This window comes from Echiichthys vipera (genome assembly GCF_963691815.1).
Source record: "Echiichthys vipera genome assembly, chromosome: 18".
Lineage (NCBI taxonomy): Eukaryota > Metazoa > Chordata > Actinopteri > Perciformes > Trachinidae > Echiichthys > Echiichthys vipera.
This window is the reverse complement of record NC_139843.1, coordinates 20619663-20644989: the sequence shown is the minus strand read 5'-3', so window position 1 is coordinate 20644989 and position 25327 is coordinate 20619663. Positions and strand designations below refer to the sequence as shown.

The following is a 25327-nucleotide window of genomic DNA, read 5'->3' as shown; positions in this document are numbered from 1 at the left end:
TTGCTGCTCAGTTTGGCCACACTGACTTGTGTATCTATTTTGGTATCTTCTGAGCTCGCTATCAGGACCCTGGCCACACCAGTGCATTCGAACATGGATCTGAGGGCTTGACTCACTTTGGTGAGTTTTCTTTGTTTCTTTGACTTCAAGAAAATTACTTTGTTTACTATGAAAGGCGACGGCTAACAAGACTTTATTCTCAGCAGGTGATTCTGACATGGACTTTACACTGAGGATTTGTGTTTGATACCACAATCTCAATTGGATGGTTAAGCTCAGCATGAAAGACCCATCACCAAGGTGAGGGAGCAGTTTGATTATATGGATGTTTACAAAGACAAAAAAAAATACTGAGGGCCAGTGGACTGAATATAAGAAGTTTTAGATTTGGACTAAACATTATTGTCCAAAAAAGACCTAAAGCACAAGGGCCCCTGGACTTAATTGCTATTAAATCATTACACATACATGGTGTCATATAATTGACATTAATATTGATACATCTTTGAGTGAAATATAAAATTATATTCCAATGGTCGCGCCTATATACAGTATAGTTAACTAGGCAACCTCATTCCTTGGGTATAAATACACAAGCAGATGCTGGGAAAGTACCGTAGTTGCTAACTGATCTCTTGTTATGAGAGCTGGTTGACTGTTGGCAACCAAAGTCAGGCTAAATATACAGTAAAGTCAGTAAGTATTAGCAGTTTTACCTGTTTTGTTTGGTTATAATAATTATAATAATAATAATAATTGTCTTATTGGCTGTTATAAACCCACTTGCCTCTCTGCAAATCATCCCTGACTGTGAACATGAACATCTCTGGACAACTGAGATTGCTTTCAAACTACACATTTTTAAAGTACAGATAAAATCAAACACAAAAGTGGATGACTGAATGTCTGTGTTTATATATGTCTCAGCCTCATCTGCTTATAAGGAGAGTCATGGTTATGCAGATAGTTGAAGAGATGAGTTAAAAGCCAGTGGCTGCTCCCAGGTCAGGACATATAAATGGGTTAATGAGCTATTCTAGGACCTCACCCAGATAGCTAAAGTAAGCTCCAGTAGTGCAGCTGCTGTTGAGGGTGCACTGTGACTGATGTGATGATTTACTTGCATTTCCTGCCCTCTGTGGTGTAAACCTGCAGGCACAAATATTGTTCTGGAGCTTTGCAAAGGAATCGTCTATATATCACGTTCCTATAAATGGACTAGGAGCTGTTGTCATAGCCACCAACAGTATGCTTAGTGGTCACAGCTTAAGGAACCATAGATTGTTTAAAATAGCCATGCACATGGCGTGAAGTGTTTGTCTGTTGCCTGCATAGTGACAGCATGGCCAAAGCCGGCACATGTCATGTACATAAAGGTCATCGGTGCAACTACAGAGTTCAAAACCTTTTATAGTAATCATCAAAAAACCTTTTTGTGAGTCTTTGAAATGCACATATTCTGGAATGATGCTTATAATGTGTGAGTGAGTAGATTGGTTTAAAACCATAACTTTTAAACACTGACACTGATTTCCCTGTCTTGTTTTAGGACGTTTACATATCCCACCACTTCCCTGATGTCAACCTGAACTAGACGAAGACCAGAGGATATACAGAGCTGCAGGAGCTGAAGAGGAGGCAAAATAGGTGATGCAAGAGACAGAAAGGAAGTTGATGACATCATGAACTGTTTGGAAAAGAGACACATGAGCCATCGGGTGGGGAGCATGCTCCACCATCGCTTCCCCAACGGGTTCACCGACTTGTTCATGGACGAAACCGATCGCGAGGTCAGCACTCTCACCGATCGGGCCTTCCGAAGTCTCTGTGTCGGAGATGAGGCTGTCTACAATGACGAGTTGTTGTATGGATACTCACCTTTCAGTTGCCACAAACCTTTGGTGGGAGAGCCTCTTAAAAAGACGCATGAAAAGGAATCTAAAAAGCAAGGGCAAAATAAAACAGACAAAAACTATGCCCTGCCGTGGAAACAGCAGCAACAGAAGAATATATCCCACATGTCATCTTTCCTCAAGGCATTAAGTGCCACAGAGGAAAACTGCGAAGGGATGTTGATTAAAAATGGAGGTACGACAGACTCTAATGGGGAATCATGGGATAAGTCTGCACTTCGCAGCATCCAAAGAGAGCTATCGGAATTCTCCTCAGATTATCACACCAATCTCACAGATGGACATTACAAGAACCATCATCGGCATCACTCTGGTGATGGTTCATCAAACAAAACAGGCAAAGATACTGCCCTTCCCTCTGGAAAATCCTCAAAGAGAAAACATGGGAAATCCACTGTCAAACTAAGAAAACTAAACATCAAAAACTTTTTCCTCCACAGTGAGTTTAGCCCTTTCCAAACATGGAGAGATTTTAACCAGTTCCCCTTTGGCAAAGATGACACCTCAATCCTCTCCACAGATAATATCCCTAAATGGTATGACTTGCCTTTTTACAAGGAGCTGACGGAGGCACACAGAAAAGAGACTCTGTATACAGAAGAGACACAGTCATGCCAGAAAGCAGCAGTTGAGCCCCCTCCTCCCACTGCTCCTAAACCCATCCCTCCCCCTCCTCCGCCAAAGGTCCTGCCAAAGCCCTTAGCCACTCCAGCTGAAAAGAGGTGCTCATCAGATGGAGGAGATGGAAGTGCTGCCCCCTGGAGGCGCAACAGGTCCAGAGCAAGTGTGATTCCAGTCAATCAGCCTGGGATAACCCCTCAGGAAAACAGTTCGAAACCAGTTGATGAAAGTCTTTGGTTGGTAAAAAAGGAAGCTAGATCTGTGGAGGTGACAGCAGTTGAGGAAGTCAATTCTTTGGCATCGACTCCGTTCAGCATCTGCCAGCTTATGACTCCCCTCATACCCTCCAGACAACCGACAGAAACATCAGAAATCCTTCAAACTGTCCTCTCTTCCTCTGTCCTCGACCTCCCACTAAGACCACACTCTGAGGCCAAACTGACCCCTGAACCTCCACTCAAGCGGGACAGCTACAAATCACTCGCATCTAGCATCCTCTTCAACCTCAAAGACAACAGGAAAAGGGTGAAAAGCCGTTACAGCCCTCCTAAATTTAAAACATTAGAGGTGCCTGAGGGTGGCACCCAATCTCCACAGTCGGATCATCCGAAATATCCACAAGCTGGCTCTGAGGGCTATGCCTCTGGCTTAAGCACTCCTGCCATTTTAAAAGATGGGCAGACAGTTTTCAGTCCTTTTTTGGAATCTAATGGCACCCCAATTGTTGGTCTTACCAAACCTGATACTGACAGACCTCTTTCGGATGATTATTTGTTATCAAATCTACTGCAAAGCAAAAGGGAGGCTGTAGGTAGTCTTGGTGAAGAAAATCCCAACTCCCCCTTTATACACTCAAAAATTACCAAGAGTCCCAAGGCTAAAAAGCAAAACTATCCATCTCTGAATTTGTACAAGAAGGCCAGCCCTGTTGACAGTGATATGAAATACCTTCTTGTCCCTCTGAGCCCTGGTGCTCCTATACACATAGACCAACCAACTGAGGCGAATGAACTTTCACCACTCATGCTAAACAAAGAACTCTCTCCAAAAGCGCAGCCAACAAACACAGGGCTTTCACCAAATACCTTATATGTTAACAAAGATCGTTTGCCTATTATTTCACCCCATGCACTTGAGAAAGAGGGGTTGTCATCAAATGTATCAACAGGGAAAAGAGCACCAAATGTACCAGACAAAGCAAAACAACATGTGAAAGACATTGGAGAAAAACAATTAAGCTCTATGGAAAATGATACCAGTGGCCAACCCATTAGTACAATGGATGTGATCAGAGCAGCAAGAGAAGCAATTAATGCAGCCAAAAATAAAGCTCTATCTGCAGCTCAGTCAGATAGCATCAATACGCCTATTTCAGACACTGAAGAACTGAGGCAGAAAGAAATAGATAAGAAGGCCGCCAATTTAAAAGAAATGGTTGGCACCAAGAGGGAGGGTTCAGTACCAGCAAACAACTATGTTTTATCTCAGAGTTTAAATGAAGCAACCGGTGCTGCACTGGTAGGCAAAAAAGGTAGTGTTAAGAAAGAGCCCCCACCAGTTCCAAGGAGAAATTTTGCTAAATCTGATCTTCAACTCGCTCTTGACAAACAGCAAACATGTAATGTTGACAATCTCACTAATGGAGATTCAGAGGAATCGAAACTAAACGTATTGCCAAAGGAAAATAAATCTGTCCAGAAACAGGGTAAACTCAAGTATATATTCTCAGCCAGACAGAACAATTACATCAAACATCAGAGATATGCAGTGACGAATGATGAACAAGGAAAGGAGTTTGAGGAAGGCAGTCTGAATGTGAACACAGGAAAGGAGGTGGATAAGGAGACGGGGCCAAGCAGAGAAATGAGAGATAGTGAGCACATAATTAATGATTTGCATGCTTTGAAAGAGCTAGAGAGAGTGAGGCTAGGCGATCGTGTTCTTGAGAACGCAAAGAAAAAATTTGGTGTCATTAACATAGATGAGGAGGCGAAGGCTAAGAATGACTTGATCTCAAGGGAGCTAAGGAATATAAAGAAGGGTATGCTGTCTATGAGAGGGAACACAACGGCTAAGAAAGAACTTTTTGCACAGAAAGAGAAGGATCAGAGCAAGCAGGAGACTTTCACAAAGATAGACAGTAACGTCATAGTAAACAAAGCACTTATAAATGACAATTATGACAGAGCCAAAATGGCACTTGAAGAGATCATCTCAGACAGGCAGAAGAGAAATACAAATGCAAATACAGTATTTGATGAGAACACTGATGAAAGTTATGTAACTAAGGTACAGCAATGTAAAAAAGCCATGACAGATTCTGTGACAGAGGCCAAGGAAAAACAAAATGGCAGCACTCTTGAACAACAAGAGATAGATTTAAAAGAGAGGTTAGGTGATCTAAGAGACCACAATCACATGAGAGAGATCCTGTCCCAAACTGAACCTAGACTCTGTGAGACTCGTGGATCAGGTGGTAGGTTAATGTTACCTGTTGTAGACAAATTAAATTATCCTAGCTATGAATCAGAAGAAGTGAATTTGAGAGACATAGTGAGACAGATATCTGAAGAGAGCGGAGAGAATCTAATGAAACAAAATGAAGGCAAAAAGGGAGATGCTCCTCCTGTTCCTCCTAGGAGCAGAAAGGGGGGGAGTAGAAGAGATGGAAGTGTAATTAAGGAGACAGATAGTTTAAAAGATGTAGTAGAAGAGGATATCTTTAACAAAAATGCAAAATCTGAAAATGGTGAGGTATGCTTAAACGAGATATGGAGCACAGGCTCAGGAAAACAAGAAGTAGACAATGACCTGTCCACTAGAGAAGCCAGTCAAAGTGAAACCAATCTTGTAAAAGACAAGTGGGATGTGGTAAATAAAGCAAATTTTAAATCCATCGTAGTAACTGATGCAGCTATATGTGAGTCAATTTTACCTTTAAATGACCCACAATCTGAAACTAGATTTGATTTATCAACAGAGTTTGGAGGAAATGAAAATAAGCCAATTAACTTGCAAGTTGATATGAGCCCCACAAGGGAAGCCACATTTGAAAACAGCAATGCACAGGTAAAGCAGAGGGCACCTTTAAGACCAGACCATATAAACACACCAGATTACAATGTTATTTATAATTTAGTGGCAGAAGAACCCGACAAAATAAATAGAGCTGAAGAGGAAATAAATGTGGATGCAGAGGCTTTTGGTGAAATCCCCAGGGATATAATATCACCCTTACTACTTGTCAATGGTATTAGAATCAATCACAGCCCACCTGATCAAACCAGCCTTTCTTCAAAATCATCATACTTCTCTGTGGAGAGTGCACTGCACAGAAATACAGAGACCGAGTCAAATGTTTACCACTCTCTGGAGAACTTGATGGGAGAGGTGGAGGAAGTGGATGAGGTTGATGAGGTGATTCTGAACACAAAACAGGATTTGCAAGGAATGGAAGTGGATTATTTGTTAAGTGATCATGAAAGCGATCACGAGGTTGTAAAGCGACCGCTAAAATCTACTCAAAAAGACACAGGAGTGTCATCCAAGGACAGCAAAGAAAGTGAGAATACCACTGTAGATCAAAGCTTGACTCATGATGAAAATAATCAGACGCCAATGTCACCCTCCAACACTTTCTCACCTACTTTGGCGATCCCTGCCTTATTTAAGGTCAAAGACAACACTTTAAGTAATAAACTGAAAAAGACTATACAACCTTGGTCACCAAGAGGGAGTCTGAGTGGTTCAGGGAGGGGAGAGGAGTCACATCAAGTAAAGGAAATTCCAGAGCTCCATTCAGCTAATGAACCTATCACCAGAGGTAGCACACCAATCCCAGATGAAATCTTGAGGAAACCCAGAGAGATTCCATCTGATAGTTCACCTCCCCTGTTGCTGTCTCCTTCCAATCTGCAAAGTGAAAACCCTAAGAAACCACAAGTTGGAGGGTTCCTCACTGTCCCACAGGAGGAAGACAGATTTTCTGGGGTGAGTCCATCATCTGAAGGTGTGGAGAGTTTTACAACTAGCACAGCTGACACATCTGATGAGATGAGAGTAAACACTGGAGTATATGAAGTGTCAAAGGTACCCAGTGAACGGTCTGGGTCCACCTGCAGTGGTAATGAAAGCCAAACAGGACTGCTTAAACCACCAGTTGTCTTACCCAAATCTGAAAAGGCTGTTCTCAAAGCCATTAAACTGGCAAATAGAAGGATGAAGAAGGAGGAGGCCCAGAAGTCCTCCCACAAGCCGTCTCAAAGCAGCAGTAAACACAGAGTGGATAGACACAAGGGTGACAAATCCGAGCACAAAAGCAGCAGCAGCAGCAGCAGAAGTAGCAAGAGCAGTGAGAGAAATCACAGAGAAAAGATGGAAGATGGTCATCGTCACAGTGAAAGTCACCATGGCAAAAACAGTGACAACCAGAGTGAGCAACTACCCTATGAAAGAAAAGGCCACAACAGTGAAAACCCCCATCACAACAGAACAGATGTGCACCACAAGACGCAGAGACAGAGCCATGATTCTGTGGAAAGCAATAACCGAAACACTGACGCACTACCCAGTGTTGCAACAGAAAGGCAAGGTCGCAGCAGCAACAGACACAGTAGAAATAAGCCAGAGCAAAGACACTACAGTAGTGATAGGGTCATAAGTAATGTTCCCGTGTACAAAGCTCAGCTTAGTGAGAGATCACAAAGCATTGATAGGTACTTAGGTGAAAAAGCAGAGTGCAGGCTCAGCGCCGATACGTCGGTCAACGAGAAGCTTGATCCAAGGAGCCAGCGTATTGAAAAATCCATCATGGATGAATTTCAGCAGAGAGGCAGAGCCAGAGACAAGGCTAGCAGGGACAAGTCATTCAGAAGAAGTCACAGCATTGATGTGTACCCTATACCTAACCCTAAGCCTTTAACTCTTTCTCGCCAGTCAAGCTACAACAGCCACACCAGCCAGCTTTCTCGCCAGTCTAGCATTGAGCATGCCATTGTTACGCAGTCCTTTCCTATGACCCAACGTAAGCTCCTCCAGGATCCAGACTCAGGACAGTTCTTCTTTGTGGACATGCCTGTACAGGTCAAGACAAAAACATTCTTTGATCCCGAAACAGGAAGCTATGTGCAGCTGCCAGTCCAGCCACCAGAGGGTGCTGTTCCTCAGGCATCCCCTTTGGAAGTTTTGACCCCGCCTCTGGTTGTTTACCACAGCTTTGTCCCAGTGCCTCTGTCTCCCATGGCTCAGAAAGCTACCGTTCAAGGCCCTCATATGGAGCCAGATGGGTTTGGGCAGAGAAACCTCGAAAGGTTGAGGCAAATGCACTGTAAGGAGGGACATCCATATTTAGAGCCTGTCTATGGTCAACACGACCACATGTTAGGGGAGTTTCTAGGCACAGAGGAGCTGGACTGTCCAAGCTGATAGACTGTGATGTTTGAAAGGAAAAACCCACCCTCCACTTTCGCTCTTTTGACAATTGTGGTTTAATCTTGGACAGGCTTTCAGGGTGGATTTTCCCAAGGTTAAGCATCTTGTATTGCTTCCCTTGCCTTAACTAACATGAGACACAGAAGCTGCACAGGCTTTGTGAAGCTACTGAAGCCTTGATTGTTTCTGTGAGGAAGAGCGAGTTTGACTTTGAGTGTAAACTGACAAGAGATAATGAATTTGTGAATTAGTGATAGTTGTAGTCGAATGCTGTTGTTTGAATGTGGGTTGAAGGACTTGTGTAAGATAATGTGCAATTTTTGAGAAAGATAAAGGACATGGGCGAGCCATGTATATAATGTATTTAAGTGTAAACAGAGAGGGTAAGCTCAATTGTAAATGTGGAATATTTATTGTAAATGCTGAGACTTTGTTATATATAACTGCAGTGGTATTGGGGTCTCCACTGCTTTTCAGGTATTGTGACCTTTTGATATATTACCTACAAAGTTTGTTTCCTTGAGGTTTCTTTTTTCACCAGACAGTTTGCAGTCACATAAGTTATCATTAGAGACACCTGAAGCAAATATAAATCACTCAAAATTGGTCTTTAATTTGTCTGCTATTAACTTTAACGGATCCTGTCCACACGACTAAACATTAAAACATGCTGCATGCTAAAGCTGAAATTGCAATTGAATGCGTTTGATACAAATACATTTCATTAATGTTTTCCAAAAGCTTGAACTGGCATTGTTGCAATTAACATTTTTTTAATATGCAGATTACACTAAAGAGAATTGGTTTTTCAAGTTTGTTGCATTTGTATTTTTTTTAACTAGAATAAGCAGGGCTGTCTTGTGTCTGTGATCCATTCCAATAAAAAGCAACTGTTGTTACAGACTTTTATTGCACTGTAGTCATTCTTTTCACTGCATTCTCATTCTTCATTGAAGAATAGTCCTTTAAATATAATTATTGAAACTGTTATGATTGGTGATTCACTTGATTAAAGTGACATATTTTTTTTCCTGAAATACTCTTAGAATGCAAAGCACAAATGTCCATTACAATCGGGTAATTTACTCCTTAATAAATAAATACAAATACAATTGAGAAAAGTATGTTTGTAATGTGTAATAGGTTTAAAGTGGTTCTAAAAGCACTAGTTTGTGTATTTTGAGTCTGTTTAAAATATATATTATTGCAATCTGGGCCAGATACTGCATAATTACAGTAATGCGGTTTTTAGAATCAACCAAGCCTCTATCTCACCATCTGTTGGTCAAATACTGTAATGACAGGAGTGAACTTCAGAAAATGAATAACAACCTGTGTGTTGCCTTACTTAATTAATGTGCACAATTAAGTAAATAAGAACTAAGATGAAATGCTGAATTTTTTCAGACAATTTTTATTTTCTGGATGAAACTTTTGATATGTAGAGGTTCATAAGGGTACGATTCTTATTGACCATCTAGCCGCTCACCATGCTCTGGTTTTGGATAAAATCTGAACATCTGACCCAAACAAAATCCAAGTGACGATATTCTAGCAAGCTTAAATTATAATCAAAGAGAAGAAGCGATGGTAGGTTATGAGATGTTTTATAAACACCTTTCAATAGGCGGGATAATTAACCTGGACAGTGTCATCAAATCAAAGTCCTTCAGAAGACCTTAAGGTACGTCCATAGGGCTCACAGGAAAATATATTCAAAGTCATTGTCAGTTCATATCTACCCCTGACAAACCTGCAGACACTAATCAGACCGTAATCCTTGATTAAGAACAAAAACACTCCACTAAGGATTGTTAGAGAGAGATCTCTGGAATTCAGGTCTATTGGAAATGTATTTGGGCATCCTGTCATGAGAAATTTTAGAATCCCAGGACTAAACTAGACAAAGATCACTGATAAATGATTAGAATGAGGATTAGTTGTTTTATTTCTTAAAATAATACAATATATAAACATATGCACGAAAATACAGTGTTTTGATCAGCTCAAGGAACCTATCATCTCCCCATCCCTCATTGTCCCGGTGTTAAAGAGTGCAGAAGATGCACAGCCAGTCAGTGACAGCCGCAGCTTAATGCCACCATGTCGTCATACTGCTTCAAAACCACGTTCTCCTCATCATCAAAATATAACAAACTGATGGACTGGAGTCTGTCGGGAACACAGCAGGGCGCTCCCACGTCATTACTAGAGAGCTTGAGCGCGTGCATGATGGAGCGCACCGTGGCATGGTTGGTCGCTCTGAGGTTTCCCCCCAGCGGGAATGGGCAGGAGCCTTTGCAGTGGTAGGCGTTGTATCCTCGGGGAGAGATGATCCAGCCGGACCAGCCGATCTCCTCAAAGTCGACGAAGAGGGGAACCCTCTGGCAGGACTGGGAGCGGCCCTGGGGCAGGAAACCTGGAGACGCACGTCTTCTCCTGATGCGATGGTCATGAAGCTCCGGTGCTGCTGCTGCAGCTTGGGCTTGTCCTACAGAAGGAGGAAGGTGATCACAATGGGTTAGAATAGAAACATATGTAAAAAGTATTTGTCATAATCATGACGCAGACAGATTAATTTGCTGAATTCAAACAGAATGTCCACTTTTACAATAATGTAGCACTTTACACTTCACTTTTAGTTTATGAGCAGTATATCACTATATAACACACAGTTTACAATTCACTGTATTAACGCATGAGCAGCTTTGTTGAGCTAAGGCTTAAAAGCTACAGAGTTTTAGTTACTGTGTCTTTGTACTGAATTTATTTACAGCAGCAGACTCCAGATGGTTGATTCAGAATAACAGCGAACGGTCTAAATTGGTTAGCAGTTGTTGAGCTTAACGGAGGCTTAACAGAGGCAAGGGGAGATGTGATTGGCTAAAAGGCAAGAGGGCAGTGACAAAACTGTCATGAAAAGTGACATGAAATAAAAGTTGACATGAAATGTGATATCTGGGAAAATGGGCATTATGAAATACAAAAACATCAATCATACAATCAAATTCAGCCTTTATGAAACTGGAGGACAAAATGACATTTCATAATGAGATGAGCGTTATCAATCAGTGTTATTATACACTTCATTTGACTGATTATTTATATCATAATGTCTTTTTTTAATTAATTCAATTTTGAACATTTTGGGCTTGACTATGACATGTAAAGTACATGACCGTTTAATGCCCATGCTCAGTATCTCCCACCGTATGTAACACCCATCACCTTACCCAGGTATGACTGGTTTGATGCTACTTTCCTCCCGTCGTCAGAGAATATGACCAGGTAGGTGTTGGTTTCTGTCAGCTCTCTGTTCCTCTTAGATGAGGACACGATTGACTCCATCCAGTTACCAGAAGGAAGTGTGGTCACCACAAGGATGCCATTATTCTCCTGGCTGCTGCGGATCCACTTTGACACCTGACATTCAGAGGATGAATGAACACATTAGTTGAGAAATACTTAAAGTTTCTCCTCTCAAACATATGCTTTTCTTCTTGTTCTCACAGTTGAATGTTTGAGCTTCACCGTGCAGAATGATGTGCGTGCAGAGTTTGACACTCGAAGGCTGTTTTTAAGTTCATCTACTGAAAGCAGAAAGTTTCTCTGCACTCATTGAAAATCCAGTTTTAAGTGATGGTCCCACAAGCATGATTTGTGACATGACAAACTGTTTTGAAGTCAGTGCTGATTAATATTCAACTTACACAACTGATGTAGAAACTTGAAGTCACATACACTGGGTGGACTAGGGTACAGAGTAAATGTAAAAACATGTTTGGAGGGTCTCTTCAAAAACTTGTCATTATAAATAACTATTTAGTGTGAACAAATTATGCCTCACACCAATCAGTGATAGAACTAAACATGTTTATGCATAAAGTCATGGAATTGAGCATTAAAAAACCCAATACTAAAACACTTTTTTATATTAACATCCAGAAACTCTTCTCAACAACAAACAAAGTAAACAAAAATAGGCAAGCTGTTACCGTTTGAGTGACATTGAAGACTTCCCATCCTTGTGTGTAAAGGGGCACCAGCCTGGAGGTGAGGAGGTTTCCTCTCCATGGCTTCACTCGGCTGTCCAGCACCTCATACAGATCCACCTGGAATATTCCAGACACAAAGTTGTTAGCTCACTAAACTGTGTCCATAAAAAAGTCCTACTTCTCACAAAAACATCCAAACCTCAGTTAACAGATAAGATGCACTAAATGTCTGCAGACACTAAAGCAAAATGTTCTGTTCTGATTTGGTGAGAGTGGCAGATTACTCACCAAAATAATGCTCAGAATAATAAAAGTACCTGTCACAAAGCTCTCTGGGGATGTTTACTCATTTAAACATGATGATATCGATATACGTATTACTCAGCTCTAACCCGAAAGACATTTTACCTTATAGAAATGAGGCCCGTATGAATTTCCGAGGTAAAACTTCTGTTTCTTTCTGAACCAACGGAACTCCGCTTTGATCATTCTCTCCTCTCTGCCGAAAGACGACAGGTTGAAGAAATGAAACCTCTCTCCATCATGACCTGCAGGCGGAAACATATCGAATACACCTTTAGTGAGAAGTCAAAATAGTCTTTAGTTAAAGACATCTAACAAAGTATTGAAAATAAGTTGTTAACATGGACGTTAGCCGCGCGTTACCGTGCGTAATTTTGCGATTGGATAACAATTACGCACTCTTATCCAACATTGTTGCCGCTGTATGGGTTGATTTAATTTCTTTTTTAAAATACATTCTAACAAAACATTCGTTGTCAGTTTTACTCACCTTTATCCTCAAAACTCCGCACAATGTTTCCTTCCAGAATCTCCTTCTGACTTTTCGGGGACCCATCGGACACTGCCACCGCGTTAAAAAGATCCAACATAAACTGAGGTGCCTTCTTGTGAGGAGCCACAGCTGGTCGAGGTAAATCCTTCCCATGGAACAACTTGCCCGGCTTCTCGTTCGCCGTGTTGGTCGCATCCAACCCGTCCTTCCGTTCCGCCGTACCTCTGTCCTGCGGGATAGCCAGCAGGGTGACGCACCTCAGCTGGAGAGCGAGAACGAGCCCGAGACGCAGAGCTCCTGTTGTCATTTTTAGTGAGAGCGGACTGAGCTCTACACCTGTGTGACGGCGGGTGATAAGGGCGACCCGCTGCCTTTGATGACAGGCTGCCCCTGTATTCAGCTAACACCAGGAGATGATTGGGCCGTGATTGATGATGGTGGAAAGACAACACAAAGGAAAGGTGAAAATGACCCGAGAGTCAGCTATAAAGAAACAAATTAATAAATGACTAATTCCCCTTTATTTGAATGTCCAGGTTACAGTAGGTCAAAGGTTATATTTGTCTTATTTGATCCGTTTAACCAACTTTCATTGGTTCGCAGGGGCATGTTTGCAGTGATATTAAGTCATTAATGCAAGATCATTAAGATCATTTTAAATAAGTGATTATTCATTCTCATAGAAGTCACCATGGAAACTACTAGCCTATCATAAAAGTGTTTAAAACCCCCCCAAAAATTTCACCTGATAAAAAATTTAAATATGGATGCATTATTTGCTAGATACAAAAGAAAAATATCACTAAGATGTTGTATACAAATATGTGTCACTAATACATGTTAAGTAAATGTATAAATATGAAGATAAAACCTTATTGTGAGAGGAAGCCTCCTTTTTTTATTCCACTGCTGCATTACAGTTGTTTTCTAACGGGCCAATTAGCGGGCCAGTCAAATAAAGTTATCCCATCAAGATGTTTTGTCGCCGGGGCTCCTCGTCGTGTGTCCCTTGGCCCAGTTGTCTGTTATCAGTATGAGGCCAGTTGCAAGAGAGCAAACGAACAGACGAGCCGTGACGCAAATGAAGCGCGTTTTCAAAAGCTGCTTGTTAATGCGCACATTTCCACAAAACGCTGCCGGTCATCGTGTCTCCCCTCCCTCCAACCTCCTCCGTTACTGTTTGGACAGTGACTCAGAGTTAACACCAGAATCAGCACGACATGTTTATTCCTCCGTTAAGATGAATCCGAGATGATCTCCCATCAATCAGGTCGAACAAAAGGGATCAAATTCCCAAGATCATCATGCTGATCAATACCCCAAGCCCCCCCCCCCACAGTTAATCAAATTCATAAGGATTACATAGGAATGATGATCCCCTCATTTAGGAGCCATTACTCATGTTTAAGGCCTCATAGTGAATTGGCCCTTTTCTGATCTCTCTTGTATCACTTGGCAGCCACACTGTCAGATAAGCCACTGGATAGATTACACCTATAAACACTGTAAACGACAAGATACCAGCATGATGATTGGATGTGTGTAAAACTGTAATTTTTCTCTGCTTTTCATGTTGTAGAAAGTCCATTTTATTGTTAAAAAGTAACACTTTCAACTTTGTTTTCTGAGGGAAAAAAGGTATTACATGTGATTACTCAAATGTGCGTGTATCAGGAAGACAAATGAGATGAGATGCTGAGGAAGCCGTTGCTAAAGGTGCTGTGAAGAGCAGAAAAATATTGTCCATGTCTTCCAGTGATGTATGTGATTGTGTTTCTCTGTACTGTACAGTACTGTATGTGTGTTTGTGTGTGACGTCTGGCACGTGAACGTATATGAGACGGCTGCTGGGTGTGGGATGTCCTCAAATGTTTACACTGACCATGTGCTGATCACAGATAGACTTAAAGGGAAGCCCTCTGACGTCGATCCCTGCAGAGCTACACCTAACAGTTAAGCACAGACGAGTGTGCCCTGCACATGCGGCTGTATTTGCAGGTACTGTACTGTAACCTCTACATTGGAGTTGAGAGTTTAAGACACGATTTTAGAGAAACATGCAGTAGAATTTTATTTTCAAATTAAAAGGATAGTTTGACATTTTGGACAAAGTGCTTAATGGCTTTCTTAGATGGTACCGATCCTGTCATCTTTTCAGAATGCAAGTAAGCTGTGAAAGAAAATGAACAATACTAAGGTGTGAAAAGGAAGCGTGGGCGCTAATCTCACAAGGACAGGAAATTCCAACTCGTCCTCATCCTGACTCGTCCTTTACAGACGCTTTGTCAGGACCATTTGGCGTCACTTGCCCATGCACTGGGTAGCCCATAAAGTCAAACTGTGATCCTCCATTACAGTCGCTGTTTGAAACATGGACAACAAGTGGTTGATGTTGTGAATTCAAACAAAACTACATGATTAGGTTTAGGCAACTGAACCACTTGGTTAGGTTTTGGCAAAGATCGTGGGCAGAATTAAATTAAGTTTGTAACGTAGCTAAAGTGACGGTATGGGACACACAGGACATGAAGTGCAGTCTCCTGGGTGAGAGTTCTAGGTTTGTTGCTCTTAATCCTGGAGCACTTGCTCTGAGCATCTAATATTACAGCGGATGGGTAGATATGTGTTATCCTCGGAATAAGAATGGGCTGGAAATTCCCGCACTACACTTTATGCAACCTCAATATGCAGATATGGAGATAACTAAGATATTAAGATAGCTAGGCCCTGTGGAAACTAACCCACTGTACATGGACTGGTGTGACTAGTTTGCATTTTTTTTTCCACTTAGAAGCAACAGTTCTGAGCTTCATGCTCTGACTGCATGTCTATGTGTTTCAGTCGGGAAGACATTTTTTAGGTCAACATGTCCCATCATTCTGTTACTGATTGGCTGCAGGAATTCTCTGGCCATACTTCACTGCCAAAAGTTAAATGTTTCCCAATACTGCTGCAGCTCGGCCACCGCAGCTTTTCATAGACGTAACATGGCAGCATGCCGCATTTTGCCACTGCTCGGTGTGTTTTTTGCGTGTTTAAGTCAAAGGGCTAGAAGCACAACCATTAACAACCAAGCCTTCTTGTTCTAACACTGTTTAAGCCTTTGTCTCACTGACTCCACATTTACACTTACACTACACTTTACACTACAGGGAGAAAGGTATCATATCATTCTGAGACCTGTTTTTAAAGGGCAAATTTGTTGATTGAGAGTCTGTCCCATAAGCATGGCTTGCCCAGGATCAACTTCTTTCGCTATCTCCAGGTTCGCAGTTTTATTAAAGATCATTGCAGTACATTTCTACGATTACTGGCAGATTAACCTAAAATTTTTAACAAACCAGAAACTTTGATAAAAATTATATCAAAGCTGTACACAGGTATTCTCCAGGCTAACCCCTCTCCACGGATCACAGCAAAACAGGGCTGGGAAAAAGAGCTAGGTATCCAACTCCAGGATCCTTGGTGGGAGCGAGCCAAACTACAAGTGAATAGCTCCTCAGCCTGTGCCCGCCTTGACCTAATACAATTCAAAGTACTGCATAGAATGCATTTCAGCAAAGCAAAACTAGCAACAATTTTTCCTGGCAGTATTGAAGTTTGCAATAGATGTCCCTTTGTCCCAGCTCACTTAGCCCATACGTTCTGGTCATGCTCGAAGCTAACATGGTTCTGGAAGAGCTTTTTCAAGATCATGTCAGAGGTTCCAGGTGTAGCTATCACTCCCTGTCTGCTCTTTACTATTTTTGGGGTTCCCTCAAACTATTCCGAATTCAGTCATCAGACATTAAATGTTTTAGCATTTGCCTCTCTGATTGTCCGCAGGCGTATCCTTCTACACTGTAAGTTGCCTAAACCCCCAGCAGAACAATCTTGGCAGACTGACCTAATGTCCTTCCTTAAAGTAGAAATAAATCTAATATTCACTCCGAGGGTCAACTGTGAAATTCTATATTACATGGCAGCCTCTTATCTCACATTTCGATAATGTAGCCACAACTCCTATGGTGTAGGTGTCACGCCACGGTAGGTTTGTCCTGTCTTTGGGTATTTTGTCTTGTGAATTTCCTGTTTTATTTTGAAAGATAACTCTCCTCTCGTTCCAGGTCACTTGCCCTTCCTCTTGTGTCACCGGTCTGAAGTCATTCCCTGATTCCCGATTGTTTCCACCTGTTGCTCCCCTTCCCTCATGTGTATAAAGTCTGTGTCTTTACCCCTGTTTTGTGCCAGATTATTTCGTACAGTGAGTCGATTGTATCCAGCATTTTGTTCTGCAGTCTTGTCTGTGTTCTTGAGATCTTTGTTTCTTTGTTGAGGTTTTTGTACTCCTTATTTTGGTCCAAGTAAGTTTTCCCTTTTTGAATTCTCTTGAGACTTTGTTTTTTCCTCCAGGTTGGGGCGTCTTTATTTAATTTGTTATTTTGTTCACTTTGTATTTGTTTATTCCTCCCGTACAGAGTGTGCTTATTTTGAGATTTATTTGTTAACTTTGCCTTTTGTTTTTTCCTCCTGTACGGACTGATTTTTTGTTTGTGGCTTTTTCCCTGTGTCACGTCCCAGTCGTCAAGATAATAAATTCAGTGTTGAACCGCAAACCTCCGCATCTGAGTCCTCATTCCTGCCCTGGGTCTGACAGTAGGGGTAAACGACACATTCTGTTTTTCTGTGCAGCTGTGCTCTTACATCATTATAAATTTACAAATGTAAGGTGGTTGAGATATTCTGTTTGAGAAGGGAAGACCAACTGGTGTGGGTGGTGGGATAATGTTCTGTGAGTTTTCTACTTTTTTGTTTGTTCATTTTGAAAAAAAAAAAAAAGAATTACACATCTATTTGTAAAGGTCTCCAATCATAGTGTCTGAATCTGTGTTTGGAATGTAGAAGAGACTGCCTGTATCCATGACAACGGCTGTCTCACTTTGCTTGTCACTTAGCTAGCTTTATGAAATGGACAAGATAACCTTTTTGGGAAGCATTCTTACTTATAGACCCTTCCCAAGTCCCACTCCTTTCACACTGTGCTCGAATAAAAGCTAAGCAAGCTTGATTCTTTGCTGTTAGCTAATGTTAGCTTGCTAGCCTACATCAAGAAGATTTAGCCTTGATCTTTTCTGACTAACAATAATTCATGTCATATCATCTTAAAAATAAGTCAGCAACCAACCAGTTATCCTTCTCAAATGTTAGCACAGAAATAAGGAGAAAGCAAACATGGCTAATGTTAGTGATCTGACATACCCCCTTTAAGTAACTATATACTGTATTAACTAGTTTACCTAGTTGGCTACAATTTAGCTAACCAGATAGGGGAAAGCTGACTGCTGGGTACTAAGCATGCCATAAGTTTACAGTTTTGATTCTTTAGGTATGTGATGTATGCCTGACACACAGACATTGTTCTGCAGTTTTCAAGTATGAATTGCTAAGCCATGGTGTTGACTGTTCATTTCGCTCATGATTAGCGATGATGCATCCACTTGCTATGAATTGAAATGGTGCCTTAACCTAGGCGTTAATATAAGCAGATAAATGTCACAAAATAATTGGATTTCATGTAAATATCTTTGGGTGTAATTTGGAGTTTGTGTTCACAGGAGACCAGGATTAGGATGTGTTATAACAGGATGTACTGTAACTGTACGGTTCCATTAAATTCACTGCTTCAAGCCTTTTTCACAGGATACATTTGGACTAGCCCTAGCAGGATAAGCACATTAGCTATGACTCTGTTCTATTCAAGTGTCCCAGTAAGCCATGGCAGCTTGCCAGTGAGCCAGCATACACAATACAAGAACCCTGAAAACTGAGGCAGCTAAATGGAATCAAGCCATAATTAATTTTAATATTCATACCAGTGCTTTCCCTACTGGTCCATGTATACAACATCATTAACTCAGTTTTCACTTCTACTGGGTGGATGCAGTGTTCTTAGTTGAACAGAAGATGGCAATATTGACTTGGGCTTTTTGTGCTGGATGCTCAGTTTCATTGACGTGTAGAGTATAATCATATTTCAGTATAAGGTTCAAAATGCCATGTCATATTTATTGTAGGTGTCTCCGGGTTTTTAAATAAAATGACTATCATTATTTTCATAAGAAAACCTCAGAAATGCAATTCTAGTGTGTTTAATTTTTCTTTTAATTGATTTGATATTCTCAGGCCCCATATTGTCTTGACTAAAGTTTGGATAAACTTAAAAGTAATGTAAAATGTTGCTCAAGCTTAACAACGAGGTTTGTCTTGGATGTATCATAAGGGTCCTTAAGTGAAAAACACCCCAAAGTGATGCTAGTGTCTAAAGTAACAATGTCAAATGTACTCATATTCAAATTTTTTGTATAGTTCAATATTTGTCCTCCAAATCCATTGTTTAGTCCCCAGCTGTTGAAGACTTTTACAGACTGGCTTCTCTGTTTTTCCTGTTACATTTTAGTAAATGCTGAATTTGCTGAATTTTTCCATTAAGAACTGATGCACAAGCATGTTGCCGATGATTTCTTTATCATTAGCTTTAGTGTGCTGTTGTCTACTCTTTCACCCAGGGCCGCCTGGCTCCACATCTGACAAGTGTGACCATGTGTTAATGACTTCACCTTGTGTTAAATATCTCTACTGAGGCAATTGGAGACACATGGAAGGCATTTGTTACAAGTGCTGGCCACTGCTGCAACTCTGTTTGAATGAATAATGAAGAGGAATACAATCACAGCAAAAGCGGAAACATATGACACGGGTGTCGAAGTCAGCCACAATGTAACGTGATTTTTTAAAAATGCATCTCTATTGGCTCTGACCACAAACAAGCAGGGTCAGCAGGCCTTCTCAGTGTAGCTGCAGCGATTACAGGGGTACAACTATAACTAATATTGTCACTGATGATTGGTGACATGTCTGATTTGCAATCACACACTGTATTCTACCTCTTCATGCTTAAAGGAACAGTTTGACATTGTAGGACACTTACAGTGATTGTGTTGTGTCAGCAGTCAGACAGATTTTGGCTAAAGTTCTAGCTAAAATTTAGTTTAAACTACAAATACAAATGATGGTGTAATGGTTTCAGTTGGTCTTATGGTGTCAAACTAAAGTAAACTTCTTACCTTTCTTACCGAACATCATTTTAACCATTTGCTTTGGCTATGACGAGAGTTAAACATAGATGCTGCCTTCTGTTCGTATTCTGCATTGATCTTGTCTGTATTTATACATGTTTTCTGAACTCTTACAGAACTTACAAGTTCTTACAGAACTTGAGAAGGACAGCCAGAGAGCATAGGGGTAGTATAGCCAGAAACTTTTTACTTTGAGCTGGAAGTAGTAACATCTATGCTGGATGTAGTAACATCTATGCCAATAGAAAGGACACAAACACGTGTTGGATGGAATGCTAGCAGTGGCTATACTCTCCTAGCCTCATGAGACCCTCCTGTTCGTGACAACTCCATTGTATTTTACTCATGGATCAGTCTGGTAATGTGGGATGGAGACGATTTGGAGCCGTTTGCCAAGCGAACGTCCAATCAGCGTTGGTTTTGAGGCGAGTGTGTGACGCAACGAGAAGTGAATGTTCAGTGTAAACAACACGGCGGCTTAGACGGATGAGATGAGCGGAGCTGTTGAGCACGTTTTATTGCATTGCTCTGTTAGTTCCATCATAGGCGGTGATAGACAGATAGTCTACCCAATCAGCAACCAGTTATTTCACCCCCTTTACAAAGATCTCCAAAAGAGAGTTCCCAGATGGATATGCAGAGCAAATGTGAATCATGCAAGTCAATCCATCGGGTGGAGTCAGGTTAATACTCTGTTGTGCTGAGGACAAACAGAAGGCATTTTCAATGCCGAATTTCCTGCATTCTTTCTAATCAGCTAATGAATAAATGCTTTGTTGTTTTGGACCACACACTGAAGTGAAAGCGAAAGGACAGTTTGTATAGGTGTGACTGTATGACTAAGCAATATAATAGTCTTGCAAGAATCCTAAATTGACATCACCCTCTTAGTCTTTATTACAGCATACAAGGCCAGAGGATAAAGGCTAGTGAATCAGTAGATTAGTTGTGTAATTCATCAAAGCAATCCAAAAATCAGTTTATTGACACAGTTATCTCTTACCAATTATATACAGTACATCTTATCAGTCTTCAAATGTAGCTAGCTACATTTCTACCTACCCTTAATCTACAAGCAATGTCAAGCATATACAGAAAAACACAACATCTTTAATATGCAGTATGTCTAATATGACATTTCCTCAATGAAGGTTTAATGTCTTTAACTACTGTATACTATTATAATTACACTATTGACTCACTATTATCTCAAATTCAAGTCTGTAATTGTATATTTTGATGTCTGGCTTCTGGCCTAGTTCACACTTATTTTTTTAAATTTAGATTTTTTTTGTCCACACGCAAACTACGTTTTAGATAACTGTAAAATTGATCTTTTGAATCTGAAACGCTGTCCAGGGTGAATATTTTTAGAAACTCAGCGCTACTTGTGTGTGATTTTTTTTTTAAAATGAAGGAGGGAAAAACCCTGTTTACAAAAAGGCTTTTGTATGTGTGGTCTAGGCCTGAGTAATTTCCAAGTAGGATAAGGATATAGGATATAAGTAATTTCCCCCTGGGATTATTAGTAGTATAGTGCATATAGTATAGTATTTCTGATTCTGATTCTTAACATTTTCATGTACTCTTTTTCTGAGAAAATAACAATGACAGAATGTCTGGATGCTGTGTAATGTTACAGGTTGAACAGGTTTTACACACTGACTACTATGCATAATCAGTTGACTTAACAGGTTTTTGACTGTGTCAACACCCATGACAGCAATTTGTATTAAGCAAACAAAATGTTATGAAATAATATGTTGTAAAACATGAAATCATACTGTATGTTGTAAAATATAAGTAAGACTTTGATTTCAAATAGCATATTTCAAACCAAAACAGAGGGAAATCAATTACATTATTTTTGTTTCAACCTCATGTTTAAACATTAATATATTCAAGCAAAGAAAAACAATAAAAACACTTTGATCATTGGAGAATAATAAAACAAAATGTAAAGACAGAAATGTAACATGCAGTACATAAACCAATAAACCCTCCACTCTATTGCCCCAAATATATAAAATATCTCTTTTAATACATCTTCGACTTACAGTTAAAATGAAGTTAAATGCTGTTATTCTGGTTGCTATAGCATTTACGTATATCTGCTGTGTAAATCATTTGTCCTGTGCTCTCCTATCAGAAATTCATGATGCCGCCAATTACTTTCGCATTACTTTGTAAGAATAACAAGTTCTACGTGGATGGAACCAATCACATTGTGCATAAAGCAGTAATGTCTGTGTTCTATCATAATCAGAGTTCTTATCTTAGCAACACGAACACAAGTCTTGTATAGCACCTTAGCTTGTTTAACGAACCACCAAATAAACATTTGCTGGGGGAAATTGCACAGATAATGTCAGTTTGAAGGCGAGAGAGCTAATTAGGTGCTCAGCTAATCACTTTGGTTAGATGCTGGTCTGGTGTTTACTCTTCAGTACCACCACCACATGCTGTCTTCCCATGACATGTAGCACAAGTTTGTATACTTGGTCTGTGGTTCCCCTGCCGGGGCTCAGCCTGCGAACAGGTGTCAATGAAACACAGACACAGAAATGTCGAGATGAAAAGAAGTATTTGATATTTCCCTACATTTTTTCATCCTTTTAACAATAAAAAATAAACTATTAACTGTACATTTAAAAACACGTTGAGATTATCTTTGACAGCAAAAGGGATGACTAATATGATTTCAGTTGGACTTTAAATCTTTTGGAGACAGTTCTGCTAAAATACTGTGTTTTTTTAATGATTGAATGTCATATATTTCTATTCTATTATCATTTCCTCAAAGTCCTTGAGTGTATTCCTCATCTTTGCATACTCAAGAACTGTTCTCTCACATTGCAAGGCTGATTCTGTGATACAGGTTCTTAACTTTGCGTCCTCTTCAGAGCTAGGAGTGATTCGGGTGATACTGACGATGAAGTTTAATAGTTCCCTCACTCGCATCAGCATGGTTAGAGTCGCATCCATTACTTTCTTGCTCCTTTCTGACAGTTCCGTGGTTTGCTTAAGAACTTGCTGAAGCTGTTTTGTTTTTGACAGACTTATTTGTGTCTGTTCCCTAGTTGTTGTCATTAATGAGGAGGAGTTTTCCTCCAGCTCCTCAGACGCCTTCTTAATTTTTATCAGGACATCTTTTAGTAGTTCAATAATTGCCATGAATTCTTTTCCCAATTCTTCCACTGTTTCTATACTTATTTTCTCTGTTTCTGCCTTGGTTACATTTGCTGAAATAACAGCTGCACTTCCAAAAAGTGCTGCAGTGCCTCCTAGTAGTGCCATCCTTCCAGCTCCTTCACTGGCTGACGATCCTCCTGCAAAGAGAGCTGCAGCTACTCCCACAACTCCAAGTCCTCCAACAAATGCCCCCATCATTCTGGTTGAGTTTGTGCTTTTCTGCATCTTGTTTATCACTATAGATGTCCCCAGAAGCTCACTTGCAATGGTTTGCATTCTTTCTTTCTTATGGTCATACAGCTCAATAAATAATGTCCCAGTTTCACTTAGTTTGTGTAGGAGATCAGACAAATGATGTGGTAGCTGTCTGTTTAGGCCTTTTCTTCTTGAGGCCATTTCTGGGAAGACTCCAATAAAAAATGTCTATAAATTGCTGAACTTGGTCCACTGGGTGCTATTTGATTGTTGTTCAGAGCCTGTACATTACCTGCCTGTAATATGAAAATAGGTTTTATTAGTTATACTTTTACCAACTAAAGATGGCTTTTTTGCATATTTTGAGAGCAATAACATTTTAATATAACAAAACTCAGCAACACAAAGAACAGAGAACAACAGAGGGGGCATGACTGATAGTGTGTGTTGTGCTGCTTTCATGGTCCTATACTTACACAGAAAAGCTACAGTATGTCACATTAGATATTAACACTGCCGCTACAGATGTTCTTTTTTCTGCAACCTTGAAACACTGACAGATAAAATACAGAACAGACGGGTATCAATATTTCATTTACATTACATTCTCATTTACAAACTAACTAATGTACAGTATATCAGAAAGGCTATGGCAAAGGCAAAGTGATAAATACATAGTAACATCCTGCAGTAAGTATTACCTTGTTGTTTTCACGTTCAAGTTGTTTTACCATGATGCCACCATCTTTTTTCTCAGGAAGACAATGAAGAAGATTTCTTCAGTGCAGTAGTCAGTCATTCTTGATGCAGAAATCTACAGATAAACAGTAAATATCTTGCGCATCTGTTACCTATATGTCAAACTGGCATCATATTTAATTAAATTAAGTTAAATGAAATTCAATTTTATTTACAGTGCCAAATCATAACAAAGGTTATCTCAGGACACTTTAAAGAGTAGGTAAAGACCACACTCTATGACTTATTTATGATTTACATAGACCCAACAATTCCCCTGTAGAGTACGGTGGCAACGAAAACCTTCCCTTTAACAGGCAGGAACGTCAGACAGAACCAGCTCTGTGGAGGACGGACATCTGTCTTTACCAACCAGACTAACTTCATTTCAGTCACTGACACATTTAAGAGAATGTTATTGGACCGATTTTAGCAGGATCTAATTGGCTCTTCCGATCACTTTATTGATCACTAAATAGGAATCTCTCAGCAGATTTCTGTGGTTTCACAGATTTTCAGATTTTGACACTTGATCATATTTACAGATGCTGTCATGTTGGCTCTGTGCAGAGATATTGTGACTGTATGCTGAAAATAAAATATAAATATACAGTACATGAAAAGAAATGAAAGACACTACCTGTAAATTTAGATATTTTCAAACTTTTGTTCCCCCAATGGTGGTAACAAAAAACTACATGATCCAGGTACACCAAGGTGGATAAATGTTTCACCTGCGTAGTCACATTTATTTCCTTTTCTTACAAACAAAAACGAAATCCATCAGCTTATTATAGATTCTATAATCACACTGATACTGCTATGAACACACACGTTTTTAGAAAGACGGGACTATAGGGTAACTATATTTAAAACAGAAAGTACTCACTAACTAAATCATATTAGTTTGACAAGTTAGCCAAAAAAATATACAAATAATGATGTAAATTGAATTAAAATGGCTTACCTGATGGTTCATCCTTTGTGTCGTCTGTGCCCTTCACTTTTATATAATCTGTCACTCAGCAGTCCACAGCTTGTTCCTTATAAAGGACACCTCAGTCACATGGCTCTGTTGCCATGCACACGTGAAAATATTCATCCACTTTCAATTAAAACAGAAAGTAAAAAACCAAGTTCCTATGGTGTCATCTGCCAGCCAGGTTTCACCGAAAAGAAAACTAACTTAATGTGTCCAAAGATTTTAAAGCTATATTTTAAACCCTGTAAACTGCTTAAGCTACCGTAGTGAGGCATGGCTCATTTGTTAAATCAAGGATCCAATATTAAAAATGCTCTGCTAAGTGGTTAGGCCCTTTGCTGCATGTCTCC

The 25327-nt window shown here is 40.2% G+C and overlaps 2 protein-coding genes and 1 long non-coding RNA gene across 4 annotated transcripts; 1 reads left to right on the top strand and 2 right to left on the bottom strand.

The window, feature by feature from the left end:
• Positions 1–8832, top strand: LOC310961014 (uncharacterized protein). 2 transcript variants are annotated; one of them, XM_083932927.1, is made up of 3 exons: positions 1–120; positions 204–300; positions 1550–8832. In XM_083932927.1, the coding sequence occupies exon 3, from the start codon at positions 1683–1685 to the stop codon at positions 7956–7958; it is 6276 nt and encodes a 2091-aa protein (XP_083789053.1). In that variant the 5' UTR covers positions 1–120; positions 204–300; positions 1550–1682; the 3' UTR covers positions 7959–8832. The 2 variants fall into 2 exon arrangements, with proteins under 2 accessions (XP_083789053.1, XP_083789054.1); XM_083932928.1 differs by having other exon boundaries at positions 60–120; positions 207–300.
• Positions 8833–10039: 1207 nt separating this feature from the next.
• Positions 10040–13062, bottom strand: LOC310960641 (bone morphogenetic protein 2; the record flags this gene model as incomplete). The annotated part of the gene is made up of 5 exons (XM_083932394.1): positions 10040–10455; positions 11198–11387; positions 11960–12076; positions 12368–12507; positions 12753–13062. 5 exons carry the CDS (start codon positions 13060–13062, stop codon positions 10040–10042), a joined length of 1173 nt encoding a protein of 390 aa, XP_083788520.1.
• Positions 13063–20874: 7812 nt separating this feature from the next.
• Positions 20875–25011, bottom strand: LOC310961223. The gene is made up of 4 exons (XR_014593627.1): positions 24963–25011; positions 23959–24071; positions 23734–23810; positions 20875–23553 (listed from the first exon to the last, which is right to left on the bottom strand). It is a non-coding gene; the product is annotated as an uncharacterized lncRNA (long non-coding RNA).
• Between the last annotated feature and the right edge of the window lie 316 nt (positions 25012–25327).